The sequence below is a fragment of the Macaca nemestrina genome, chromosome 1 (genome assembly GCF_043159975.1).
Source record: "Macaca nemestrina isolate mMacNem1 chromosome 1, mMacNem.hap1, whole genome shotgun sequence".
Taxonomy (NCBI): Eukaryota; Metazoa; Chordata; class Mammalia; order Primates; family Cercopithecidae; genus Macaca; species Macaca nemestrina.
Window position 1 is genome coordinate 38,216,279 of NC_092125.1, and position 22,985 is coordinate 38,239,263.

At 41.1% G+C, this 22,985-nt stretch overlaps 1 protein-coding gene and 1 long non-coding RNA gene across 3 annotated transcripts in view; one reads left to right on the top strand and one right to left on the bottom strand.

The window, feature by feature from the left end:
• LOC105484517 (acyl-CoA binding domain containing 6) overlaps nt 1–12,748 on the bottom strand; it is a 207,645-nt gene extending 194,897 nt beyond the window's left edge. The window contains exons 1-3 of one of the 2 annotated variants that reach the window (XM_011746229.3): nt 11,948–12,735; nt 5,184–5,248; nt 1,677–1,773 (exon numbers count right to left, since the gene is read on the bottom strand). In XM_011746229.3, coding sequence (XP_011744531.1) covers nt 1,677–1,773; nt 5,184–5,248; nt 11,948–12,169 — 384 coding nt within the window. In that variant the 5' untranslated portion in view covers nt 12,170–12,735. Of the gene's footprint in view, nt 1–1,676; nt 1,774–5,183; nt 5,249–11,947 lie in introns of both variants that reach the window. The other variant, XM_071076463.1, reaches the window with a different exon arrangement.
• Nucleotides 3,462–6,750, top strand: LOC139357805 (uncharacterized). The gene is made up of 3 exons (XR_011611587.1): nt 3,462–3,570; nt 4,453–4,528; nt 6,614–6,750. It is a non-coding gene; the product is annotated as an uncharacterized lncRNA (long non-coding RNA).
• Nucleotides 12,749–22,985: the final 10,237 nt, after the last annotated feature.

A 22,985-nucleotide genomic window follows, 5' to 3' on the forward strand; every position in this document is an offset into this window, starting at 1 on the left:
CAGATTTTAAGCCCTCAGAACCTTGAGATATATACTTGTATGCATATTTGGTCTTGTAAAAAATAGAAAATTTCTGAAAATGAAGACTCATGCACATCAGAAACATAAGGAAATTTCTCATGCCTATAATCCCAGCACTTTGGGAGGCCGAGGCGGGTGGATCACATGAGGTCAGGAGTTCAAGACCAGCCTGGCCAACATGGCAAAACCCTATCTCTACTAAAAAAAAAAAAAAAAAAAAAAAAAATTAATAAAAAAATTAGTCAGGTGTAGTGGTGCACACCTGTAGTCCCAGAGGCTGAAGTGGAAAAATCACTTGAACCTGGGAGGTGGAGGTTATATTGAGCCAAGATCCTACCACTGTGTTCCCCAGCCTGGCTGATAGAGAGAGACCCTGTCTCAAAAAAAAAAAAAAAAAAAGAAGGAAATTTTTCAATGACTTCTAAAAGGCAGTCATATCATTAAAGATATCCAAAGTTGGTTATCTCTTCCATTTTGTACTCTTAAGATACATTTTTAATATGTCATAATATATAATCTTTTAAAGTCCCTAACAAGTCTGAGATTTTTAAGATTCCATGATTAATGGAACAAATTCCTTCATACCAGTAACAACTATGTACCCATGTAATTATTACAAAAACATTGAAAATTGTTTAATTCATTAACTGCTAAAATGTTTGGCCTAATTGTTTTTATTGAAAAAAATTCAATTTGCATGTTTTACGTGGTACAGTGCAACCTCTATCTCACTGAAATACCTGTTAATGATTTAACAATATTCTTAAATAGTGACCTCACCTTTATTAAATTTTTTCTAGATGTTCTCCAATAAGTATATGAGAAAAACAGGGTATATTTAAGTGAACAATATCTAATGCTTCCAAAGTCCAAAGCAATCTCTTTTCCTGCTGGATTCCCTAACATTTACATTATTATCGTTTTATACTATTAAAGATTATATATATTGATATGTTTTACCTTCTCTCTTACACTTTAAACTATACAATGGCAGAAATCATGTCTTATTTATCTTTTATCCCTAATAAGAAGCATTTTGCCCTTGCATAGAAGGTGATCATAAAAAAGAAATCCAAGAGTAACGTTTTTTCCAGCATGATAATCTCAAGTTAAACTCTTTCCAATTCTTATGTAATTCAAATTCTTCTGCTTTCAAAAACTCTGCAACTCAGAGAAGTTCTCAGCATCAGTAGCTGGTTATGTTACTATTTAAGTATTATTAATTTTTTTTATTTTTCTGAGACAGAGTCTCGCAGTGTTGCCCAGGCTGGAGTGCAGTGGCCTGATTTTGGCTCACTGCAGCCTTAGCCTCCCAGGTTCAATCAATTCTCCAGCCTCAGCTTCCAGAGTAGCTGGGATTACATGTGTGTACCACCACATCTGGCTAATTTTTGTATTTTTAGTAGAGACAAGGTTTCACCATGTTGGCCAGGCCGGTCTTGAACCTCAGGTGAACCACCTGGCTTGGCCTCCCAGAGTGCTGGGATTACCGGCTAGCAATTATTTTATTAGATAAATATTACAATAACTTTATAATATTTCAAGAAAGTAAAACTTTAAGCATGTTACTTAAAACTAAGCTTAGTTTTAGACATTTATTTCAGAGAAGGATCACAAGTTTTTGGAAAGTATTATTTATAATCATTAAGTCTTACCTGAGGATTCCAACCTGGATCTAGTTTTTTAACTACTGCAATATATTCCCGCATTGCTTGGCTGGGGCTTGAATCACCAAGTGCTTTCCATGCTTCCCTACAATATGGAATATCCAAAATGGCCTGTCATTATGCAAATAACACAAATAGCATTTTTCTTATTATTATTAAAAAAAATTGCACGCACATTTCAAGGGTCTCGGAATATAGAGATAATAAGTTATGGATACAGAAGTTCTGTCTTTTTGCATTTACATTGGTCTAGAGCTATACAGACCTTATTGCCCTACCTAAGAAGCCTTTTCAGACATTTTTTTTTTCCTAATCACCCTCCCCTATGAAATTTTAAAAACACAGATACACTGCATATCTATTAAATTTTGGAAAACCACAAACCACTGTAATCTAAGATTTTATAACTTCCTCAAACCAATTTTCACCCCTATTGCAGATGTATGCTCCACAGACTAATACAGATTATTATCATAAATTAACTGTGCTTATGGGATTTTGGTCATACAGAAACTAATCATCACATAAAAAACAATACTCCCAAGGAAAATGCATCAAACTTCTTACTAAGATACAAGAAATCCACCTTCCCTTTCTGCTCTTACCTCACCTATAAGTTACTAGTAACTGATCCTGGGAACTCAGTCTGGGACTTCAAAAGTCAGGGATGGTGAGGGCAGAAACAAGAACACTGGCCAGGCGCGGTGGCTCATGCCTGTAATTCCAGCACTTTGGGAGGCCAAGGCAGGTAGAACGCCTGAGGTCAGGAGTTTGAGACCAGCCTGGCCAAGATGGTGAAACCCCATCTCTACTAAAAATACAAAAATTAGCCAGGCATGGTGGTGTGCGCCTGTAGTCCAGCTACTCTGGAGGCCGAGGCAGGAGAACTGCTTGAACCTGGGAAGCAGAGGTTGCAGTAAGCTGAGATGGCACCACCGCACTCCAGCCTGGGCAAAAGAGCAAAATTCTGTCTCAAAAAAAAAAAGCAAAAAGCTAAAACAACAACTAAAGAACCCTAATGAGTAAGTTAGGGACTTCCTACAATATAAATGGCAAAAGCAACATTTTAGTCCTGAGCTTCCTTTTGAATCATTTTTTTTCCCCCACCCTCTGCAGGCTGCCAGGACAGGCCTCCTTCTTGGTTTTTCCCTGCCAATTCTTTCTAATTCCAACGAGGGTTTCTCGATTTCCCTGATTTGCTGTCAAAGAGAACTCAATCCCACATTTTTTTTCACTACCTTCCTGCTTCTATGATGAATATAACATCTTTCTGAGGTTTTCTAAATTTATTTTCACTGAATTCCTTGAGAATTACTTGTATGTACCATAACACTTCATCCCTAAATAGATCAGCCTACACAAACTCAGAAAATTTATCATCAATACTATTACATAATATAGAGGCCATACATTCAGATTTTCCTGATTGTCCCAATAACGTCCTTTATGGCTTTCTTCTCCCACACCAGGAACCAATCAAGATCCACACACAGGATTGAGTTTCATGTATCGTCAGCTTTTTTGTCTTCCATATTGTTGGTATTTTTTAAGAGTCCAACTGTTTTATAAAATATCTCCCAATTTGAATTTGTCTAATTGTTTCCTTACCTACATAGTGTTCTTGCCAGAAATGATTCATCATAATTAGAATTGGGTTAAATTATTTCAGCAGAGTAATATATAGGTGACATGCCCTTTTGAACGCATCACACTGGGGGCACGTGATGTCAGTCTGCCCCATCATCAATAAGATTCATGGCTTGGTAACGGCAGTATCTGTCAGGTTTCTCCCTCATAATTAAAAAGTAAATGGTGGGCCGGGCGCGGTGGCTCAAGCCTGTAATCCCAGCACTTTGGGAGGCCGAGACGGACGGATCATGAGGTCAGGAGATCGAGACCATCCTGGCTAACACGGTGAAACCCCGTCTCTACTAAAAATACAAGAAAATTAGCCGGGCGAGGTGGCGGGCGCCTGTAGTCCCAGCTACTCGGGAGGCTGAGGCAGGAGAATGGCGTGAACCCGGGGGAGCAGAGCTTGCAGTGAGCCAAGATCGCGCCACTGCACTCCAGCCTGGGGCACAGAGCAAGACTCCGTCTCAAAAAAAAAAAAAAAAAAAAAAAAAAGTAAATGGTGGGTCAGCCTGTAACCCATGGTTTTGCTCCCCAATAGTTTTTCACCTAGCATTTTAACAACAGTTTTCCTCAATAGTTTTTTCTCCAATAGTTCCAGAATATTTTGTCATCTAATATCTTGCCTAAACAATTATTATGGTGGCTATAAAATCTAAATTCTTTTAATTGCTAAAAACAATGGAGAAACAGGTAGAGCAAAGAAAAAAATGAAGCTATAAAATTTCATAAATTATGACAAAAAACTCACTGTAAACGTTAACATCAGGTATTCTTTAGAACAGTAATAAAATGCCAGAGAACTGTTGGTTATCATCAACCAAAAAACTTGTGCAAAAATATAATCAATGCACTGCTTCCTTCACTGAGACTGTCCTATATAAAAAAATATCAGCTGAACTAAACAGTGTGGGTAGTGACATAAGTTATTTACATCTGGGTTCAAGCTCTGTACCTCCTTACAGCTGGGTAACAAACGGTTGGCAGGCAGGAAATGTATAGGGGACCAGATTTTATGTGGGACTGCTCTAGAATATAAAGTCAGAACCCGTATTTTATCACTTCCTCTCTCTATAACCATATTTTATCTTTTTTTCTTTTTTAACTCTACCTTCTAACCTTCTTTTAATTCCAGGGCTGATGCTCCAAAGCCTTCCCTTCTATTACTAAGATTCCCAGTTGTATGCAATTTCTTTTTTCACTTCAACAAGGTAAGAGAAGACAAGGTCTCATAAATGACAAGAGGGAACTTCTGGATTGTAAGTTTAAAAAGTTTGCAAAAGTATACTCTTTTTTTATGTATTCAGAGAAAAAGAGAAGTTAGTATCTGGTTTTGGCTTTCGCTGAACTTTTCCCTTCTTCCCAAGAGTACTGTAAGCTGTTATTTACTGTGGCATGGGTGGGGCAAGGAACACAAGAGTAGCAAAAGACAGGGAGATGAAACTGGGACAGGGAAGAAGGATGAAAAATGGGGATGTATCCTGCTGTTCGGCCCTTCCCATCATTCTGGCCTTCTTCCAAAAATCCCTCCAGAGGGGAGAAGTGGTGATCCATTAGGGGCTGAATGACAGGAAAGGAAAATCTCAAGCAATAGCTCTCATGGTTACTCTCTTATGTATTAAAATGTGAGGCATGTATGTCTGTTGTGAACCACTTATATTCCAACATGCTAGCCTAAGAATCCTTCAGGAGACTTAGCTAAAAGTAGATTTCTTTAATCTCTCTCCCAATTGCCTGTTATTAGTACAGTCTACAGCAGAGAGAGATTAATATAAAAATAATTCTTTAATCAGCTCACTGCTTTCTAATTCCTAAACACCTAAACCATTTCCAACAACCTCATTAAAGATGCCAAGAATTTCTTACCATTTTTGCTTTCCTTCAAAATCAAAGAAGCTTGGTTTAGGAGTATTGCAATTTCCAACTTTGACCTAAATGAGGGAAGGAAAATCAAGAACTTATTTTTCAAAGAAACGTCTGGAAAACTTTTCCTTTTCAAATGTATTATGTATATTTAGTAACCATAGGTTGGAATATATTTGCACCAATATGGAACAGCAAAATTTAACATTCTTTGCAAAAGCAAACAAAAAACCCAAACAGAATCAAACATTGCATACAGGCTACTTTGGCTTACTGCATAAAACAACTATTATCTAATATTGTAATACAGAAAAACTGTGATAAATGGTTGCATTTTGAAGTCAGTAGACTATTTACATAAGACAAGTTATCAATATACATTATATACTCTTTATTACCATGTATAAAGAATTTTTTAGGCCAGGCGCGGTGGCTCAAGCCTGTAATCCCAGCACTTTGGGAGGCCGAGGCGGGCGGATCACAAGGTCAGGAGATCGAGACCACAGTGAAACCCCGTCTCTACTAAAAATACAAAAAATTAGCCGGGTGCGGTGGCGGGCGCCTGTAGTCCTAGCTACTCAGGAGGCTGAGGCAGGAGAATGGCGTGAACCGAGGAGGCGGAGCTTGCAGTGAGCCGAGATCGCGCCACTGCACTCCAGCCTGGGCAACAGCGTGAGACTCCGTCTCAAAAAAAAAAAAAAAAAAAAAAAAAAAAAAAGAATTTTTTAACACAGAATTAATAAGGTTTAGAATTCATAATTTATCAGAATTCATAACACTATTTCTTCATGCTGATTCTCGTAACTCTATTAGCATTTTATCTCTCCAAAATTTCAGGGGAAAAAGTGTACTACTTTTAAAATGCCCTATTAAGAAACTCATCAATATAAATTTGGATGCCAAAAGCCATGCAGAAAAATTTCAGGGGTTCTCAACAATACAATTCTATTTTTCTACAACAGTCTTATCATCTTTTGTTTGTGGTCGATACTTAATTTTAATCCGCAAATGACATTTATAGTTAAACTGTACAGTGAATATTTTCATTGAGAATAAGCATAAACAAGTGCAGAATTCACTATACAGGCCCTGATTCCCACTGCCAGAAGTCATCTTCCTTCCTTAGAGCATTTACTCTATATATCTTTTATGGTACTTTTCACTTTTTCTACCATGTGTTAGAAAGTTTTGTGTAAAGTCTCATCTTTCTATTAGAATAGAGCCTGTAATTGTTCTTAACTCATCCACAGCATCTATCTACTTCTCAGGGATTTTCCCACTATCTCCCATTACTCTTCCACACTTGAATTCTGGTAAAATCTAACTGATGCCTTCATCTAACCAGAATGATCTACTGACTGCCTTAGGGATTCCTAGTTCAGGGTTTTGCTTGTCACTCCACTCACCTGAAACGCCTTTTCTTCTTTCCTCAGCTTTTAAGATGCTGCACGACCTTCCAGTTCTACTCAAATTTCAGATTCTAAGAACTCTTTCAGTCTACAATGATCTCATCTACCTCTGAATTCATAACAATTACCACCTCTATCATTTGCTTAGCAATTAATCGCATGGCCCTCTGCTGTTATTAAAATGTATACTTACATAGAAGCAGCCCTGTTATGATGGAACAGAGAGAAGAAAGGGTAAGAAGGAGCCACATTTCTTGAACAATCACCATAGACCAAACACTTCACATATTTTATCTCGAATGGGCCAAAAAATAATCCTGCTAGGTATGCCATTACAAACTCATTTTATAAATGAAGATAGAGAAGCTCAGGAGGCTTGTCTCAGTTCACACATTAGTATAGTCTTTAATTAGTAGTCTGGATTTAAATCCAAGAGTGTTTGACTCCAAAGTTCAATACCCCTTTACTACATTATTCTGTCTTAAATGATAAATAGAGTCTGGGATTCAATTCTGGACTCTCTAAAATCACATGAACTACCAGACGGTTAGAAATATTAAATGAGATAAATTATACAAACTTCAAGACATCATAAAAATAGCAGTTATAACTATTTTTGGTTTTATCCAGACACCATCCAGTGGCAGAAACAAATGCCAATAGTTCTCCTCCATTTCTCCTGTAGTAACAGAAGTCTCAGCTGGACACATGATCTAAACATTACACATGGCCATCCAACTTCTGCCTAGGTTCTGGGGACTGGATGTGTGGAAGAGTGATACAAATACCTTCCTTAAAAAGAAAAGGAGTTTGTCTTCCCCTTTCCCTTTGCCCTGGATATGATATACATGTGGTGATGGTAAGCCACCTCTGACCATGAAAAAGGAACTTAAGGCAGCAGTTTTCAAATTTTTTAGTCTTATAATCCCTTTATATTCTCAAGATCCTAAAGAGCCATCATTTATATGAGTTATATCTATCGATATTTACCATATTAGAAATTAAAACTGGGACATTTAAAAAATGTGTATTAGCTCATTTAAAAATAATAAATCCATTAGATGTTAACATAAATAACATTTTATGCAAAATAACTACATATTCTAAAAAAACTAGTGAGAAAAGTAGCACTGTTTTACATTTCTTAATTTTTTTAATGTCTCGCTTAGAAGCCAGTTGCATTTGCATATCTACTGCTGCATCCAATCTACTGCAATATGTTGTTTTGGTTGAAGTATATGAAGAAAATTCAGCTTCACGCAGATATGTTGTTAGAAAAGAGAGAAGTATTTTAGCAGCATTTTGAGATAGTTGTAGATATTCTTCTTTGATACTATGCCAAAACCTAACAGATGGTAGTTTCAGGTCAGTTGCAATGAGGAATCTGAACTCATATCAATGAATTTTTCATACTGTTAACACTGAAATCCATTGGTCTGACTTGCACTTTGAAAGGCATCTTTTATCAACACATGATTTGTAACATCATTCCATGAAATATTTAGAAAATATGGTTTACTGAGTTACACAGACTTTTCAAATGTTGACACATTTCATGATATAATAGCAAACGTTCACATTCATGACTGTCACCACTTATCTCATCAAAAAAAGTTTTTAAGTACTGGGAAGCTGTCAAGCTCACGGTGGCAGATACAGATTTTCCAAACTTCTCATTTTCACTTGAAAGCTCAAATGTTATTACTGGCAACAAATACTTTGAGTTGTTTTCCTTGAAGTGACAGGCTTATTTCATTCATTTTCAAGAAACTACCTGCCAAATACCCAAATTTGAGTAGGTATAATTATCTGTGAGTTGTTCTGTTAAGTAAAAATGGAAAAAAGTATATAGTTCATTTTGCAACTCAGAAATTACACAAGTGCTTTTCCTCAAAATAGTTAACATAATTCAGTATGCAGCAGAAGTACTTTGTGTGTACTTCCCATCTCATCACACAAAATTTAAGACTTGACTCAAGGGTTAATATTTAATAAAGTAGTATTAAGGCACGGCGGTTCATGTCTGTAATATTAGCACTTTGGAAGGCCTAGGCAGGCGGATCACCTGAGATCAGGAGACCAGCCTGGTCAACCATGGCCAACATGGTGAAACCCCATCTCTACTAAAAATACAAAAATTAGTCAGGCGCGGTGAGAGACACCTGTAATCACAGCTACCCAGGAAGCTGAGGCAAAAGAATCATTTGAATCTAGGAGGCAGAAGTTGCAGTGAGCCCAGATCACGCCACTGCATTCCAGCCTGGATGACAGACCAAAACTCCGTCTCAAAAAAAAAAAAAAAAAGTATTATTAAATAGTATCTCATGAAGTCAACAGGAATTCACAAATTTTCATTACTCTCCAGTTTTCACAGCTGTCAATTAGCTATCTTTAGGAGGGAGAGTGTAGGCTGATGTAGAGAGCGACCAAAAAACTGTTCATTCATTTGATTTTGTTGAAACTTTACTGAAAGATTATTTTGAAGCCATAGGCTTATCTGAGACTAATAAAGCTATGACGCTAAGTAAATTTAGAGTTCTCCCTGAGAAAATAAGGTTCATATCTTAGCTTATTTATTATCTTCCTGCCAACAACCTCATCCAGCCTACAAAATAGGCTGCTATTCTGAATACAAAATGTTATTTTATGATAAATTTTGATACAATATGCAGAAATGATATTGGACTTTCAACTTTATTATTCTATCAAAGATGCTATTCTTAATGTTATCTCAGAATTTTGTCAAAAATAAAATATTTAGGAGACTGATGAAAACTGTGGCCCAGTGTCGTATCTAAGCAAGCATATTATTTCCTAATAATGCAGAATTTTATTTGCAGATACAGAATATCTCTGAACACCCTAAAGTCAAGTTCTTAAAAGGATGAGGCACATTCCTCCTTCATATTATCTGAATGAAGTGAGTATACCTGAGACAGAATGGTTCCCAAGTTGATAGGTTACTACAGTTCACTCATGACTTAGAAATAGAATACTGAATAATGACGACACCGATATCAATAAATAAAGATACGTCCTAGAAGAAAAAAGAATATTTTCTAGGGAATTTGGGGAAAGTTAGTCTCATACTGCCCAGAGAATCATCAGACATATTACAGGTCCTAATACGATTCTCGATAAGTATTTGTTAAATAATCAAAAGTTTCACTCTAATGTTATTAGGACAAAGTATAATAAATGACCAAAGAGAAAACACATATCAAGACCTTTTCCCAGAAAGCTAATTCCAAGTCCAACTTGGAGGTAATTTTCATTCAACACTATAATTTATACCGTTTGTTCCTACAGCTTTATCTCTCAGGTCAATGTTTAACTGACATTCATAATAATGAACATCAACCTTCAAAACAAGGTTCATCTCTACTCAGTATATCCAGTTTAAGAACACAGTGGGGCTGGGCATGGGGGATCATGTCTGTAATAACAGTACTTCGGGAGGCTTAAGCAGGAGGATCCGCTCGAAGCCAGAAGCTCAAGGCTGCAGTGAGCTATGAGTGTGTAACTGCCCTCCAGCCTGAGCAACGGAACAAGATCCCATCTTTAAAAAATTTTTTTTAGTTAAAAAAAAAAAGGAATACAGCAGGCCTCTCCCCCAACTTATTTTTCCTTTAACAAATACAGGGGAAAATATGTAACTATGTCAAGAGGCAAAAAGAAAAAAAGGTTATACATTTTTAATAAAACAAAATAGGCTATTATCCAGAATTTCATTTCCTCCAGTGTTCCAGAGAGCTGTAATTTTCCTGAACTGTTATTTAACTCTTGTCAGCAATTTTTCAGGTGTGTTCAAACCTAGATTCCTCAAGTACTTTGTAAGTCTCTCAAAAGCAAATGTCGGCCGGGCACGGTGGCTCACGCCTGTAATCCCAGTACTTTAGGAAGCCAAGGCAGGCAGATCACCTGAGGTCAGGAGTTCAAGACCAGCCTGGTGAACATAATGAAACCCTGTCTCTTCTAAATACACAAAAAATTAGCCGGGCATGGTGGCGGGCACCTGTAATCCCAGCTACTTGGGAGGCTGGGACAGGAGAATTGCTTGAATCCGGGAGGCCGAGTGAACCAAGATCTAGCCACTGCACTCCAGCTTGGGCAACAGAAACGAAACTCCGTCTCAAAAAAAAAAAAAAAACAAGTGTCAGCCAGCAAAATGGCTCATGCCTGTAATCCCAGCACTTTGGGCAGGTGGATCGCCTGAGCTCAGGAGTTCAAGACCAGCCTGGGAAATGTGGCAAAACCCAAACTCTCTGTGGAAAAAAAAAAAAAAAAAAAATTGTGAGTGTCATGTTTTTCCTTCTCTGCAGGCATTATATCCAAGTGTCTCGCACATAAAAGCTGCTGAACAAATATATGTTGCTTATGACAAAGCAATTATTTCCCTTCTGGTACCTAACCAATGTCAACCTGAATTATAAATTAACATGTCTATAACATCTCCCTATTTCCAGGTAAAGTTCACAGCCTTAGACTGAGTCAGGAGCTACAATCCAGTTCTGACTGATATATCTGTATGACCCTAGGCAAGCTGCCTACTCTCTGTGGCCTTCAGTTTCCTTTTCTGTAAAAGAAGGGCATTATTTCATCTGGTGTTCATAGCTCTCAAATTTTTAGATTGTATCAAACGGAAAAGAGACATATTCAACGAAAACATAAGTCAAAGATATTGAGGATTTTATAAAAATCACAAAAGTTGCAATACTGTATTTTGCATTGCATCACATTATTATTATTATTATTATTATTATTATTATTTTGAGGCGGAGTTTCGCTCTCGTTGCCCAGGCTGGAGTGCAATGGCGCGCAATCTCGGCTCACCGCAACCTCCGCCTCCCCGGTTCAAGCGATTCTCCTGCCTCAGCCTCCTGAGTAGCTGGGATTAGAGGCATGCGCCACCACGCCTGGGTAATTTAGTAGAGACGGGGTTTCTCCATGTTGGTCAGGCTGGTCTCGAACTCCTGACATCAGGTGATCCGCCCGCCTCGGCCTCCCAAAGTGGTGGGATTACAGGCGTGAGCCATTGCGCCCAGCCCTGAATCACATTATTACAATCCTATTATATTCTTGGATCTCAATATAGTTTAATTAACTTTACCATGTTTACTTCCATGTGGCCCTTTGGAAAGAGTAAATGAATGATAAATCTTATTTTATCCTCATTTTGTAAAGGTTCTTAAGCTGGTAAAATGCAAGATCACTGCATAGGTCAGAGAAAAAAACAGAAAAACAGTGTCCAGTGCCCAGCTAAATAAATATCACTCCTAGGAAAGCAAACATCTTTTCCACGTTCAGGATGATGCTCCGTATCTTTCTCCCCCATCCACCCTTTCCCTGCTACTTTACCTGTTTGTACCTGGCATACAGATACAGAAGCTGCTCCCTGCTGGCCACCTGAATTAGGCCTTGCAGGTGCGCGGCAGCCTTCTCAAACAGCTCGGCCAGGCAACTGGACTCCTCGATCTCAGGGCTATGGGGGAACTCCACCTCCCCGGAGTCGTCCCCTGAGCTCAGCTCTCCACCGCTGTCGCCGGTGGTGGCCCCCGCGGGCAGGAATGATGAAGCCATGTCTCCTTGCTCGCTCCGTCCCTCTGCGTCCGGTGTGTCCTCCTTGGATCGGGTGTAAGGCCGGCTTGGAGGCCTGGCCCACCAGTCTGGGTCCCGAGCCTGAGCTCCAGTCGGACCCAAGCTCAGTCGGGGCGCGCTCCCTCACGTAACCCTGCTCCCTGCCCGCTTCTACTCCCTGGGCGTGCAGAGCAGGCTTCCCGACCCTCTGCCGCTCTGCCCAGTCGACCCGGTCTCCTCCAGCTTCCCTCCGAACAACAGCTCGCTAGTGCTCGCCTGAGGCCCCTCCAACGGAACGAGGGTCGAGGGCCAGGGAGGCGGGGGCGGGCGAGCGCGGGGCGGGGCTGGCTACGGGCCGTGGGGGCGGGGCGGCATGCGTGCCGGCGGCGTGAGCTTTTGTGGGGCCTGCTCTGCGCCAGCGGGGAAGCGTGGGAGACGCTACGCTGCACGCCTTTCCCTGCCGGAGGAGAGAAAGTGTTGTCCGCTGTTTGAGCGTCTCTTAATCGTTTCGCTGAAATTAGCAGTCCCGAACTCCGGAGCCCGGCACTGGCACGGGCCCCCGGGGGTGGGGGAAGGAGGCCGTCTGTGTGGTAGTGTAGCGGTGAGAGCGGAGTCGCGGGAAACGCGGGGCTGAGGACTAAGGTTCCGCCTGCCCCGGATTGTGCGCCTCAAGCGCCCCCAAACAGCCCTGCGCGTGGATCTGTTGCCTGCGCGTTGGGCTCTGTGTTGAATAATGGAAAACTGCAAGATGGGGCTGTCCCGCCCTACCGTGTGACTGATGAGTGGAATCACTCTGCGTGTTTCGCTCTCCACACTTTCGGATTCCGCACCTCTCCTGGCCCTGATAATAGGGTTTGGGGGATGCGGGGCGCGCCTTAGCCCAGTTCTCATGCCGAGCTGTGCATTTGACACTGTGGTTTGTGGACACTATGAAGTGAAACCGGAAGTACGCCCAGAGGAACGTACAAAACTATTTTTTTTTTAACTATAACGTTATGAGTTGTTATGTCCTAAATGTTAAACACAACGCACTATATATTCATTTAGTACTCAAACAATGTAATAAGCACTATAAAGGTACAAAGGAAGTGTTATAAAGAGTGGTTATTGACTGGGGTTAGGCTTGTGACGGGTGGACAGATGGCTGGACAGGATGAGGAATCTATGAGAGAACACAGGAAGGTGAGAAAGCTTGCATCAGGATTCAACAAACATTACTTAAGTCTGCAGAAAATTCCGCTGTTAGTGTCAGGCCTCTGAGCCCAAGCCAAGCCATCACATCCCCTGTGACTTGCGTGTCCGCATCCCCTGTGACTTGCACGTCCGCATCCCCTGTGACTTGCACGTATACGCCCAGATGGCCTGAAGTAACTGAAGAATCACAAAAGTGAAAATGCCCTGTCCCGCCTTAGCTGATGACATTCCACCACAAAAGAAGTGAAAATGGCCAGTCCTTGCCTTAAGCGATGACATTATCTTGTGCCTGGCTCACCCTGGCTCAAAAAGTTCCCCCACTGAGCACCTTGTGACTCCCACTCCTGCCCGCCAGAGAACAACCCCCCTTTGACTGGAATTTTCCTTTACCTACCCAAATCCTATAAAACGGCCCCACACTTATCTCCCTTCGCTGACTCTCTTTTCGGACTCAGCCCACCTGAACCCAGGTGAAATAAACAGCCATGTTGCTCATACAAAGCCTGTTTGGTGGTCTCTTCACACAGACGTGCATGACATTTAGTCCCTGCTGTCAAGGTGCTCACAATCCAGTCAAAGGGATGTTTAATGACCAAATTCTTGCGATTAAAAAGTGATTAAGAATAATGTATATAATGTATTGAGGACTTGATCCTTACAACGTAAGGTAGGTACTTTTATTTTAGACATAGGAAATCAGCACAGAGTGGTTAACTTGTCAAAGGATGCACAGCTAGCAAATGGAGGAGCAAGGAAAAAGAAGTTAGCCTGCATATGGGGTAATAATGGATGATGAACCCGAAGAGTTGACTGAAGGAGAGATAACATGGACTTTTATATCTTTCTGTTTCTCTAATTTTTATTAAAGTGAGAATTGAATATTAACTGCTTTTTTGGCATCTTTGGAGATTATCTGCTTTTCTCTAGTCTTCGAAAGGAATTATATTAACAGTTTCTATTTTAATGAATTATATTAACAAAAATAAATTTGGGATTTAATGAATTATATAATAGCTAACATTGATATATTAATATGCATTAATTCAAAACCTCCTAGTTTTGAGCATTACTTCAGTTCCTGGAACTTTTTTTTTTTTTTTTTTTTTTTTTGAGACGGAGTCTCGCTCTGTCGCCAAGGCTGGAGTGCAGTGGCGCGATCTCGGCTCACTGCAAGCTCCGCCTCCCGGGTTCCCGCCATTCTCCTGCCTCAGCCTCCCGAGTAGCTGGGACTACAGGCGCCGCCACCACGCCCGGCTAATTTTTTTGTATTTTTAGTGGAGACGGGGTTTCATTGTGTTAGCCAGGATGGTCTCGATCTCCTGACCTCGTGATCCGCCCGTCTCGGCCTCCCAAAGTGCTGGGATTACAGGCTTGAGCCATCGCGCCCGGCCAGTTCCTGGAACTTTTTTAAAAAGTTATTTGTAGGTTCAGTTTGCTAATATTTTCATTATCTTTACATCTCCATTTAAAGATGTGATTAACCTATAGTTTTCCTTTTCTATACTTTCTCAATTTTGTGTCAAGGTAATAGAATCCTTGTAGAATGCATTTAGAAGTTTTCATCTTTTTCTGTATTCTGGAAGAGTTTACATAACTTGGGAAAGAGAGCAACCAGAATTGTTTTACACTGCTGGTGTGAGCATAAATTGATACAATCATTGTGGAAAAATGTTTGGCACTATCTACTAAAGTTGAGCATAAACATATAGCAATTCGACTCCTCCCCAGTGGGAATATATACATGGCATTCACCAAAGACATGTAGGAGAACATTCATAGCAGCACTATGAACTAATTCCTAATTGCTCCAAACTGGAAGCTCCCGAATGTCCATCAACACTAGAATGGATAAACTGTGGTGTGTTTACATGATGGAACACTATTCATCAGTGAGAATGAACTAATTACAATGACACAGAACAACATGAATGAATCTCAAACATAAATGTTGAATTCAGGAGGCCTATACTCAAAACAGTACATATTATAGGTTTCTAGTCATAAAAAATTCAAAATCAGGCAAAACTAATCTGTGGTGTTAGACTCAGGATAGTGGGTAACCTTAGGGTTAGTGATCTGAAGGGCACATGAAAGGGACTTCTGGTATTTGGATATGTTGTTTCTTACGCCAGACATTAGTACACTGATGTGTTTGTTCACTTTATGAAAATTCATTTATAATTTATGTACTTTATGTATACATTTGAATGAAAAATTTATTATAAAAATAACGTGTAAGAAAGAAAAAGGAAAGGGTCCTTAACATTCAGAAGCTGACCGGCACTCACAGCTAGGCCTTGTTATTCTCCTATTGGATAGAAATAATCTCACAAAATAGCAACCGCAGGCAAGGTCACTCTGAAATCATGATACAATGATACAAAGCAAACCACTTCATTAAGCTTTTCTAAGCACAGGCAAAAAGCTCACTTTACTGACTGCAAAACACAACATCTTTTTCTTGGCCCAAACAAATAACTACTACTACTTTACAAATTGTAGCTTTATTCTCATGCTAGTCTCTTCTCTATAGGTAAGACTGAGATGCCCAAGATCTCAATCTTGTTATAGTGGGTAGCTAGTCAGGAATGAGCAGGGCAGGAGAGGGCTCCCCACCACACGCACATATCAGGAATGTCAGGCAACCTTCAGGTGATGGTCAAGCGGTTGTTAACGGTCTCACTAAAATAATAATTGATCACAGCTGGCACCAGGGACCAGCCATCTCCTGATAGAAAACACCTGAAACGAGTGATCAGCAGCTTCCCGATAAGATCTCAGGAGTGGGGTGAGTAGGCTCAAGCATGCGCATGCGGACTGAAGGAGTGGCCTGCCCCTCCACACCTGTGGGCGTTTCTCCTTAGGTGGAACGAGAGACTTGAGAAAAGAAATGAGACACAGAGACAAAGTATGGAGAAAGAAAAAGTGGGCCCTTCCTGAGTCCAAGTGATCTCATTGAACATCACACACCGGGGCCTATCATGGGGAGGGGGGAGGGGGGAGGGGGGAGGGATTGCATTGGGAGTTATACCTGATGTAAATGACGAGTTGATGGGTGCAGCACACCAGCATGGCACAAGTATACATATGTAACAAACCTGCATGTTATGCACATGTACCCTACAACTTAAAGTATAATAATAATAAATTAATTAAAAAAAAAAAAAAAAGAAAAAGTGGGCCCAGGGGACGGGCGCTCAGCACACAGAGGACCCGCGCCGGCACCGGTCTCCGAGTTCCCTCAGTATTTATTGATCATTATCTTTACCATCTCGGAAAAACCAGAAGTGGCAGGATAGTAGGATCATAGTACAGAGTAGGTCAGCAGAAAGACATATGAATAAAGTTCTCTGTGACATGAATAAGTTTAAGGAAAAGTGCTGTGCCTTGATATGCATATGCAAACATCTCCATAAACCTTTTTAGTGCATAAAGAGCAGCATTGCCACTAGCAAGTCCCACCTTCAGCCCTAAGGCGGTTTTCTCCTATCTCAGTAAACAGAACATACAATCGGGTTTTATACCCAGACATTCCATTGCCCAGGGATGGGCAGGAGACAGACGCTGTTCTCTATCTCAACTGCCCAGAGGCCTTCTTTCCTCTTATACTAATCCTCCTCAGCACAGACCCTTCATGGGTGTCAGGCTCGGGGACGATCAGGTCTTTCCCTTCCCACGAGGCCATATTTCAGACTATCACATGGGGAGAAACCTTGGACAATACCTAGCTTTCCTAGGCAGAGGTCCCTGCAACCTTTGGCAGTGTACGTGTCCCTGGTTACTTGAGATTAAGAGAATGGTGATGACTTTTCACAAGCATGCTGCTTTCAGGCACTTGTTTAACAAAGCACACCCTGCACAGCCCCAAATCCATTAAACCTTGAGTCACCACAGCACATGTCTCTTGCAAGGACAGGGTTAGGGGTAGGGTCACAGATTAACAGCATCTCAAATACAGAACAAAATGGAGTCTCGTATGTCTACTTCCTTCTATATAGACACAGTAACAGTCTGATCTCTCTTTCTTTTCCCCACACGGACAGCCAACCCCAAGGGAACAATAAGGGGAGAAGTAATGCAAGACCCCAGAAGTAAGCCAATGTATAAAACCCCAAGGCCAGGCACACGGTGGCTCATGCCTGTAATCCCAGCACTTTGGGAGGCCGAGACGGGTGGATCATCTGAGGTCAGGAGTTTGAGACCAGACTGGCCAACATGGTGAAATCCTATCTCTACTAAAAATACAAAAAAAAAAAAAAAAAAAAATCAGGAGGCTGAAGCATGAGAATCACTTGAACCTGGGAGGTGGAGGTTGCAAGCCAAGATGGCGCTACTACACTCCAGCCTAGGCAACAGAGCAAGAGTCTGTCTCAAAACAAACAAAAACAAACCGCAAGTCAAAATATCAAGTTGCGTACTTGCTTTTCAAGTTGCCTGTTTGGCTGTCTTCCAAGCATACTTTCCTTCGTTTCGTTCCTGCTCTAATGCTTTTTAATAAACTTTTACTCGTGCTGTAAAACTTTCCTGGGTCTCTCCTTCTGCCTTCTGCCCCTCAGTTGAATACTTTATTCTGAGGAGGCCAGAATTGAGGTTGCTGCTGACCCCTAGGGATTCACCACCGGTATTACTATTTTGAAGTCGTGTGACTCAGATACATTTCCCTGCTGACACAATCATAGACTTCCCCCAGCTTTATGACTGCATCCAACTGAGAGCATATTCCTGCTTCCTTAGACACTCCCCCAAATCACCACAAAGCCCAGATTCTATAATAGGTTCTTTCTTAACACCCTCTTACTGAGGCAGCCCATTCTTCCTCGAGGTGTATGTTCTTCCTCACTGCAACCAGAAATAATTCTAACTTGGTTAACTACAGATGCGTTCCTGGAGGTCTCTGCCCGAAGGACATTGACACTTGAGAAGCTTTCATTTCTTTTTTTTTTTTTTTTTTTTTTTTTGAGACGGAGTCTCGCTGTGTCGCCCAGGCTGGAGTGCAGTGGCCGGATCTCGGCTCACTGCAAGCTCCGCCTCCCGGGTTCACGCCATTCTCCTGCCTCAGCCTCCCGAGTAGCTGGGACTACAGGCGCCCGCCACCGCGCCCGGCTAGTTTTTTGTATTTTTTAGTAGAGATGGGGGTTTCACCGTGTTAGCCAGGATGGTCTCGATCTCCTGACCTCGTGATCCACCCGTCTCGGCCTCCCAAAGTGCTGGGATTACAGGCTTGAGCCACCATGCCCGGCCAAGCTTTCATTTCTTGAGGAGTCTATTAAAATCCCAAAACTGTCAGGATCTGGTGACACTGAGGAGATAGATCTTTTACCATTAGCATTTCCCTTCAGGCATTTCTTGGGAAAGATAGTACAGTTGACCCTGGAATAACACAAGTTTGAACTCTGTGCATACATTCATACATGGGTTTTTTCTATATATATTGGAAAATGTTTTGGAGATTTGTGACAATTTAAAAAACACAGATAAACTGTACAGCCTAGAAATATTGAAAAATTAAGAAAAAGGTATGTCATGAATGCATAAAATATGTAGATACTCATCTATTTTATCACTTAATACCATGAAATATACACAAATATATATATATTTTTTTTGAGAGGGAGCTTCGCTCTTGTTGCCCAGGCTGGAGTGCAATTAAGCGGTCTTGGCTCACTGCAACCTCTGCCTCCAGGGTTCAAGTGATTCTCCTGCCTCAGCCTCCCGAATAGCTGGGATTACAAGTGCCCGCCACTGTGCCCGACTAATTTTTGTGTTTTCAGTAGAGATGGGGGTTTCACCATGTTGGTCAGGCTGGTCTTGAACTTCTGACCTCAGGTGATCCACCCGCCTTGTGCTGGATTAGAGGTGTGAGCCACAGCTCCCCGCCCACAAACATATTATAAAAAGTTAAAATTTATCAAAACATACACACACAAACACAGACCATGGCACCATTAACAGTTGAGAGAAATTGAAATAAACATAACGATGCAGCATTAAATCATAACTGCACATAACTCATACATACTGTAGTGCTGTACTAATCTCCGGGCACCTCTCGTTGCTATTGCAGTGAGCTCAAGTGTTTTGAATGTATCCACTTAAAACACTTTGTGATGTTAATCATCTCCGCAAGAGCAGTTATCTCTCCGGTAAATTGTGTATCATAGTAAAAAGTGATCACTCACGGTTCCTGTGTATTTTTCATCGTGTTTAGTGCACTACCATAAACCTTGAATAACACCGTGGTACCCAAACAAAGTGCTGCTAGTGATGCTGTAAGTGCTCCCAAAAAGCAGAGAAAAGTCATGACATTACAAGGAAAAGTTAAATTGCTTAATAAGTACTGTAGATTGAGATGTGCAGCTGCGGTTGCTGCCACTTCAGGCAGGGATTCATCTTGTAAGTAAAATAAAGAAACTTACAGTATTGATAAATAAGAACAATACTATGAATGTATTTTCTCTTCCTTATGGTTTTCTTAATGACATTTTCTTCTCTCTAGCTTACTTTATTTCAAGAAGACAGTACATAATACATATAACATACAAAATGTGTGTTATTCAACTGTTTCTGTTATTGGCATGGCTTGCAGTCAACAGTAATTGACTGCTCAGGGGTCGATCCCCTTACTTCTGAGTTGTTCAAAGTTTAACTGTTTGTTTCTTTGAATCCCAAGAAAAATCAGCCAGGAAATCAGGAAATCAAAAGAAAGTATTACAATTCTGCAGGAATTAAAGTTTAGCAGTCAACATACCCTGATTCAAACCCGTTAACTAGTGAAAAGCAATGGCAGGAAACACTGACAAATGGCGTCTAAAGTGAGCAGAAAAAGGAGCAGGCAGGAGAGAAGCAGTGAAGATCTAATCAGTCTGGCTGGTGATGGCGGCCATGTTGCACGTGGTGTTCACAGTCCCATCTTCTGGTAATGATGAGTCATTCTTGCAAGTAAAATAAATATTGATTACATGATATGCATAATAAATAAAATTCTATGAGTGATGTTCTAAGAAATTAGTTTTAGAAGCAAAATAAGGCCGGGCGCGGTGGCTCAAGCCTGTAATCCCAGCACTTTGGGAGGCCGAGACGGGCGGATCACGAGGTCAGGAGTTCGAGACCATCCTGGCTAACACGGTGAAACCCCGTCTCTACTAAAAAATACAAAAAACTAGCCGGGCGAGGTGGCGGGCGCCTGTAGTCCCGGCTACTCGGGAGGCTGAGGCAGGAGAATGGCGTAAAAACCCGGGAGGCAGAGCTTGCAGTGAGCTGAGGTCCGGCCACTGCACTCCAGCCTGGGCGACACAGCGAGACTCCGTCTCAAAAAAAAAAAAAAAAAAAAAAAAAAAAAAAGAAGCAAAATAAGTCCTCAAACTGGCAATTTGTTTAAGTGATGCTGAGCAGTGCTGTTAACCTTGCCAGGAGATCTGAACGTTATGTTATTAGAATACTACCCAACAATGTTGTGGCATTTTCCAGTGTTTATATTCATTATAAGCTACAGTTCTAATTATTTCAACAAAAGAAATACAAAGAGAAAAATATGTGATTGTTGTAAAATACTTCCAACATAACATCTGAACTGACCTAAAAATCTGAGTTAACAAAAGTCATACCTGTTTCAATAGCATAACCAAAGTCAGGGCAACCAGACAAAATATTTTCATTGTTACAAAAGTTACTGGACTGGATTTAGTACAATTTAGGTTTTTGTGAAATACTGACAACATTTAAAAGAATTTTATATCAATAGCTTTTGAGGTATAAATTTTTTTCGTTGCATGGATGAATAATGTAGTGGTGACTTCTGAGATTTTAGTGCACCTGTCACCCAAGTAGTGTACATTGTACCTAATATGTAGTTATTTATCTCTAACCCCATTCCCATTATACCACTCCATTATACCACTCTGTATGTCTTCGTGTACTCAAAGCTTAGCTTCCACTTATAAGCGAGAACATACAGCTTTTGGTTTCCCACTCCTGAGTTACTTCACTCAGAATAATGGCCTCCAGCTCCATCTAAGTTGCTGCCAAAGACATTTTTTTATTCCTTTTAATGGCTGACTGGTATTCTGTGGTGTATATATGCCATATTTTCTTTATCTACTCATTGGTTGATGGGCATTAGGTTGGTTCCACATCTTTGCAATTGTGAATTGTGCTGCTATAAACAAGTGTGCAAGTGTCTTTTTCATATAATGACTTATTTTCCTTTGGGTACATCCAGTAGTGGGATTGCTGGATCAAATGGTCAATCTACTTTTAGTTCTTTAAAGAATCTCCGTACTGTTTTCTATAGAGGTTGTATTAATTTACAGTCCCACCAGCAGTGAATAAGCATTCCCTTTTCCCCACATCCATGCCGACATCTATTGTTTTTTGACTTTTTAATAATGACCATTCTTACAGGGGTAAGGTAGTAACTCATTGTGGTTTTAATTTGCATTTCCCTGATGATTAATAACGTTGAGCATTTTCCATATGTTTGTTGGCCATTTGTGTGTATATATATATATATATATATATTTTTTTTTTTTTTTTTTTTTTGAGACGGAGTCTCACTCTGTCACCCAGGCTGGAGTGCAGTGGCGCGATCTCCACTCACTGCAAGCTCCGCCTCCCGGGTTCATGCCATTCTCCTGCCTCAGCCTCCCAAGTAGCTGGGACTACAGACACCCACCACCGCGCCCGCCTAATTTTTGCATTTTTAGTAGAGACGGGGTTTCACCATGTTAGTCAGGATGGTCTCGATCTCCTGACCTCGTGATCCACTTGTCTCGGCCTCCCAAAGTGCTGGGATTACAGGCGTGAGCCACTGCACCCGGCCTGTATATCTTCTTTTGAGAAATGTCTGCGCATGTCCTTTGCCCACTTTTGGATGGGATTTTTTTTTCTTGCTAATTTGTTTGGGTTCCTTGTAGATTCTCAACACTAGCCCTTTGTGGGATGCATAGGTTAAAAATATTTTATTCCGGCCAGGCGCGGTGGCTCAAGCCTGTAATCCCAGCACTTTGGGAGGCCGAGACGGGCGGATCACAAGGTCAGGAGATCGAGACCATCCTGGCTAACACGGTGAAACCCCATCTCTACTAAAAAATACAAAAACCTAGCCGGGCGAGGTGGCGGGCGTCTGTAGTCCCAGCTACTCGGGAGGCTGAGGCAGGAGAATGGCGTGAACCCGGGAGGCGGAGCTTGCAGTGAGCTGAGATCCGGCCACTGCACTCCAGTCTGGGTGACAAAGCGAGACTCTGTCTCAACAACAACAACAACAAAAAATATATTTTATTCCACTCTGTGGGTTGTCTGTTTACTCTGATTATTATTTCTTTTGCTATGAAGAAGATTTTTAGTTTAATTAGGTTCCATTTATATATTTTTGTTTTTGTTGAATTTGCTTTTTAGGTCTTTTTTTTTTTTTTTTTTTTTGAGAGGGAGTCTCGCTCTGTCGCCCAGGCTGGAGTGCAGTGGCCGGATCTCAGCTCACTGCAAGCTCCGCCTCCCGGGTTCACGCCATTCTCCTGCCTCAGCCTCCCGAGTAGCTGGGACTACAGGCGCCCACAACCGCGCCTGGCTAATTTTTTGTATTTTTAGTAGAGACGGGGTTTCACCGTGGTCTCGATCTCCTGACCTTGTG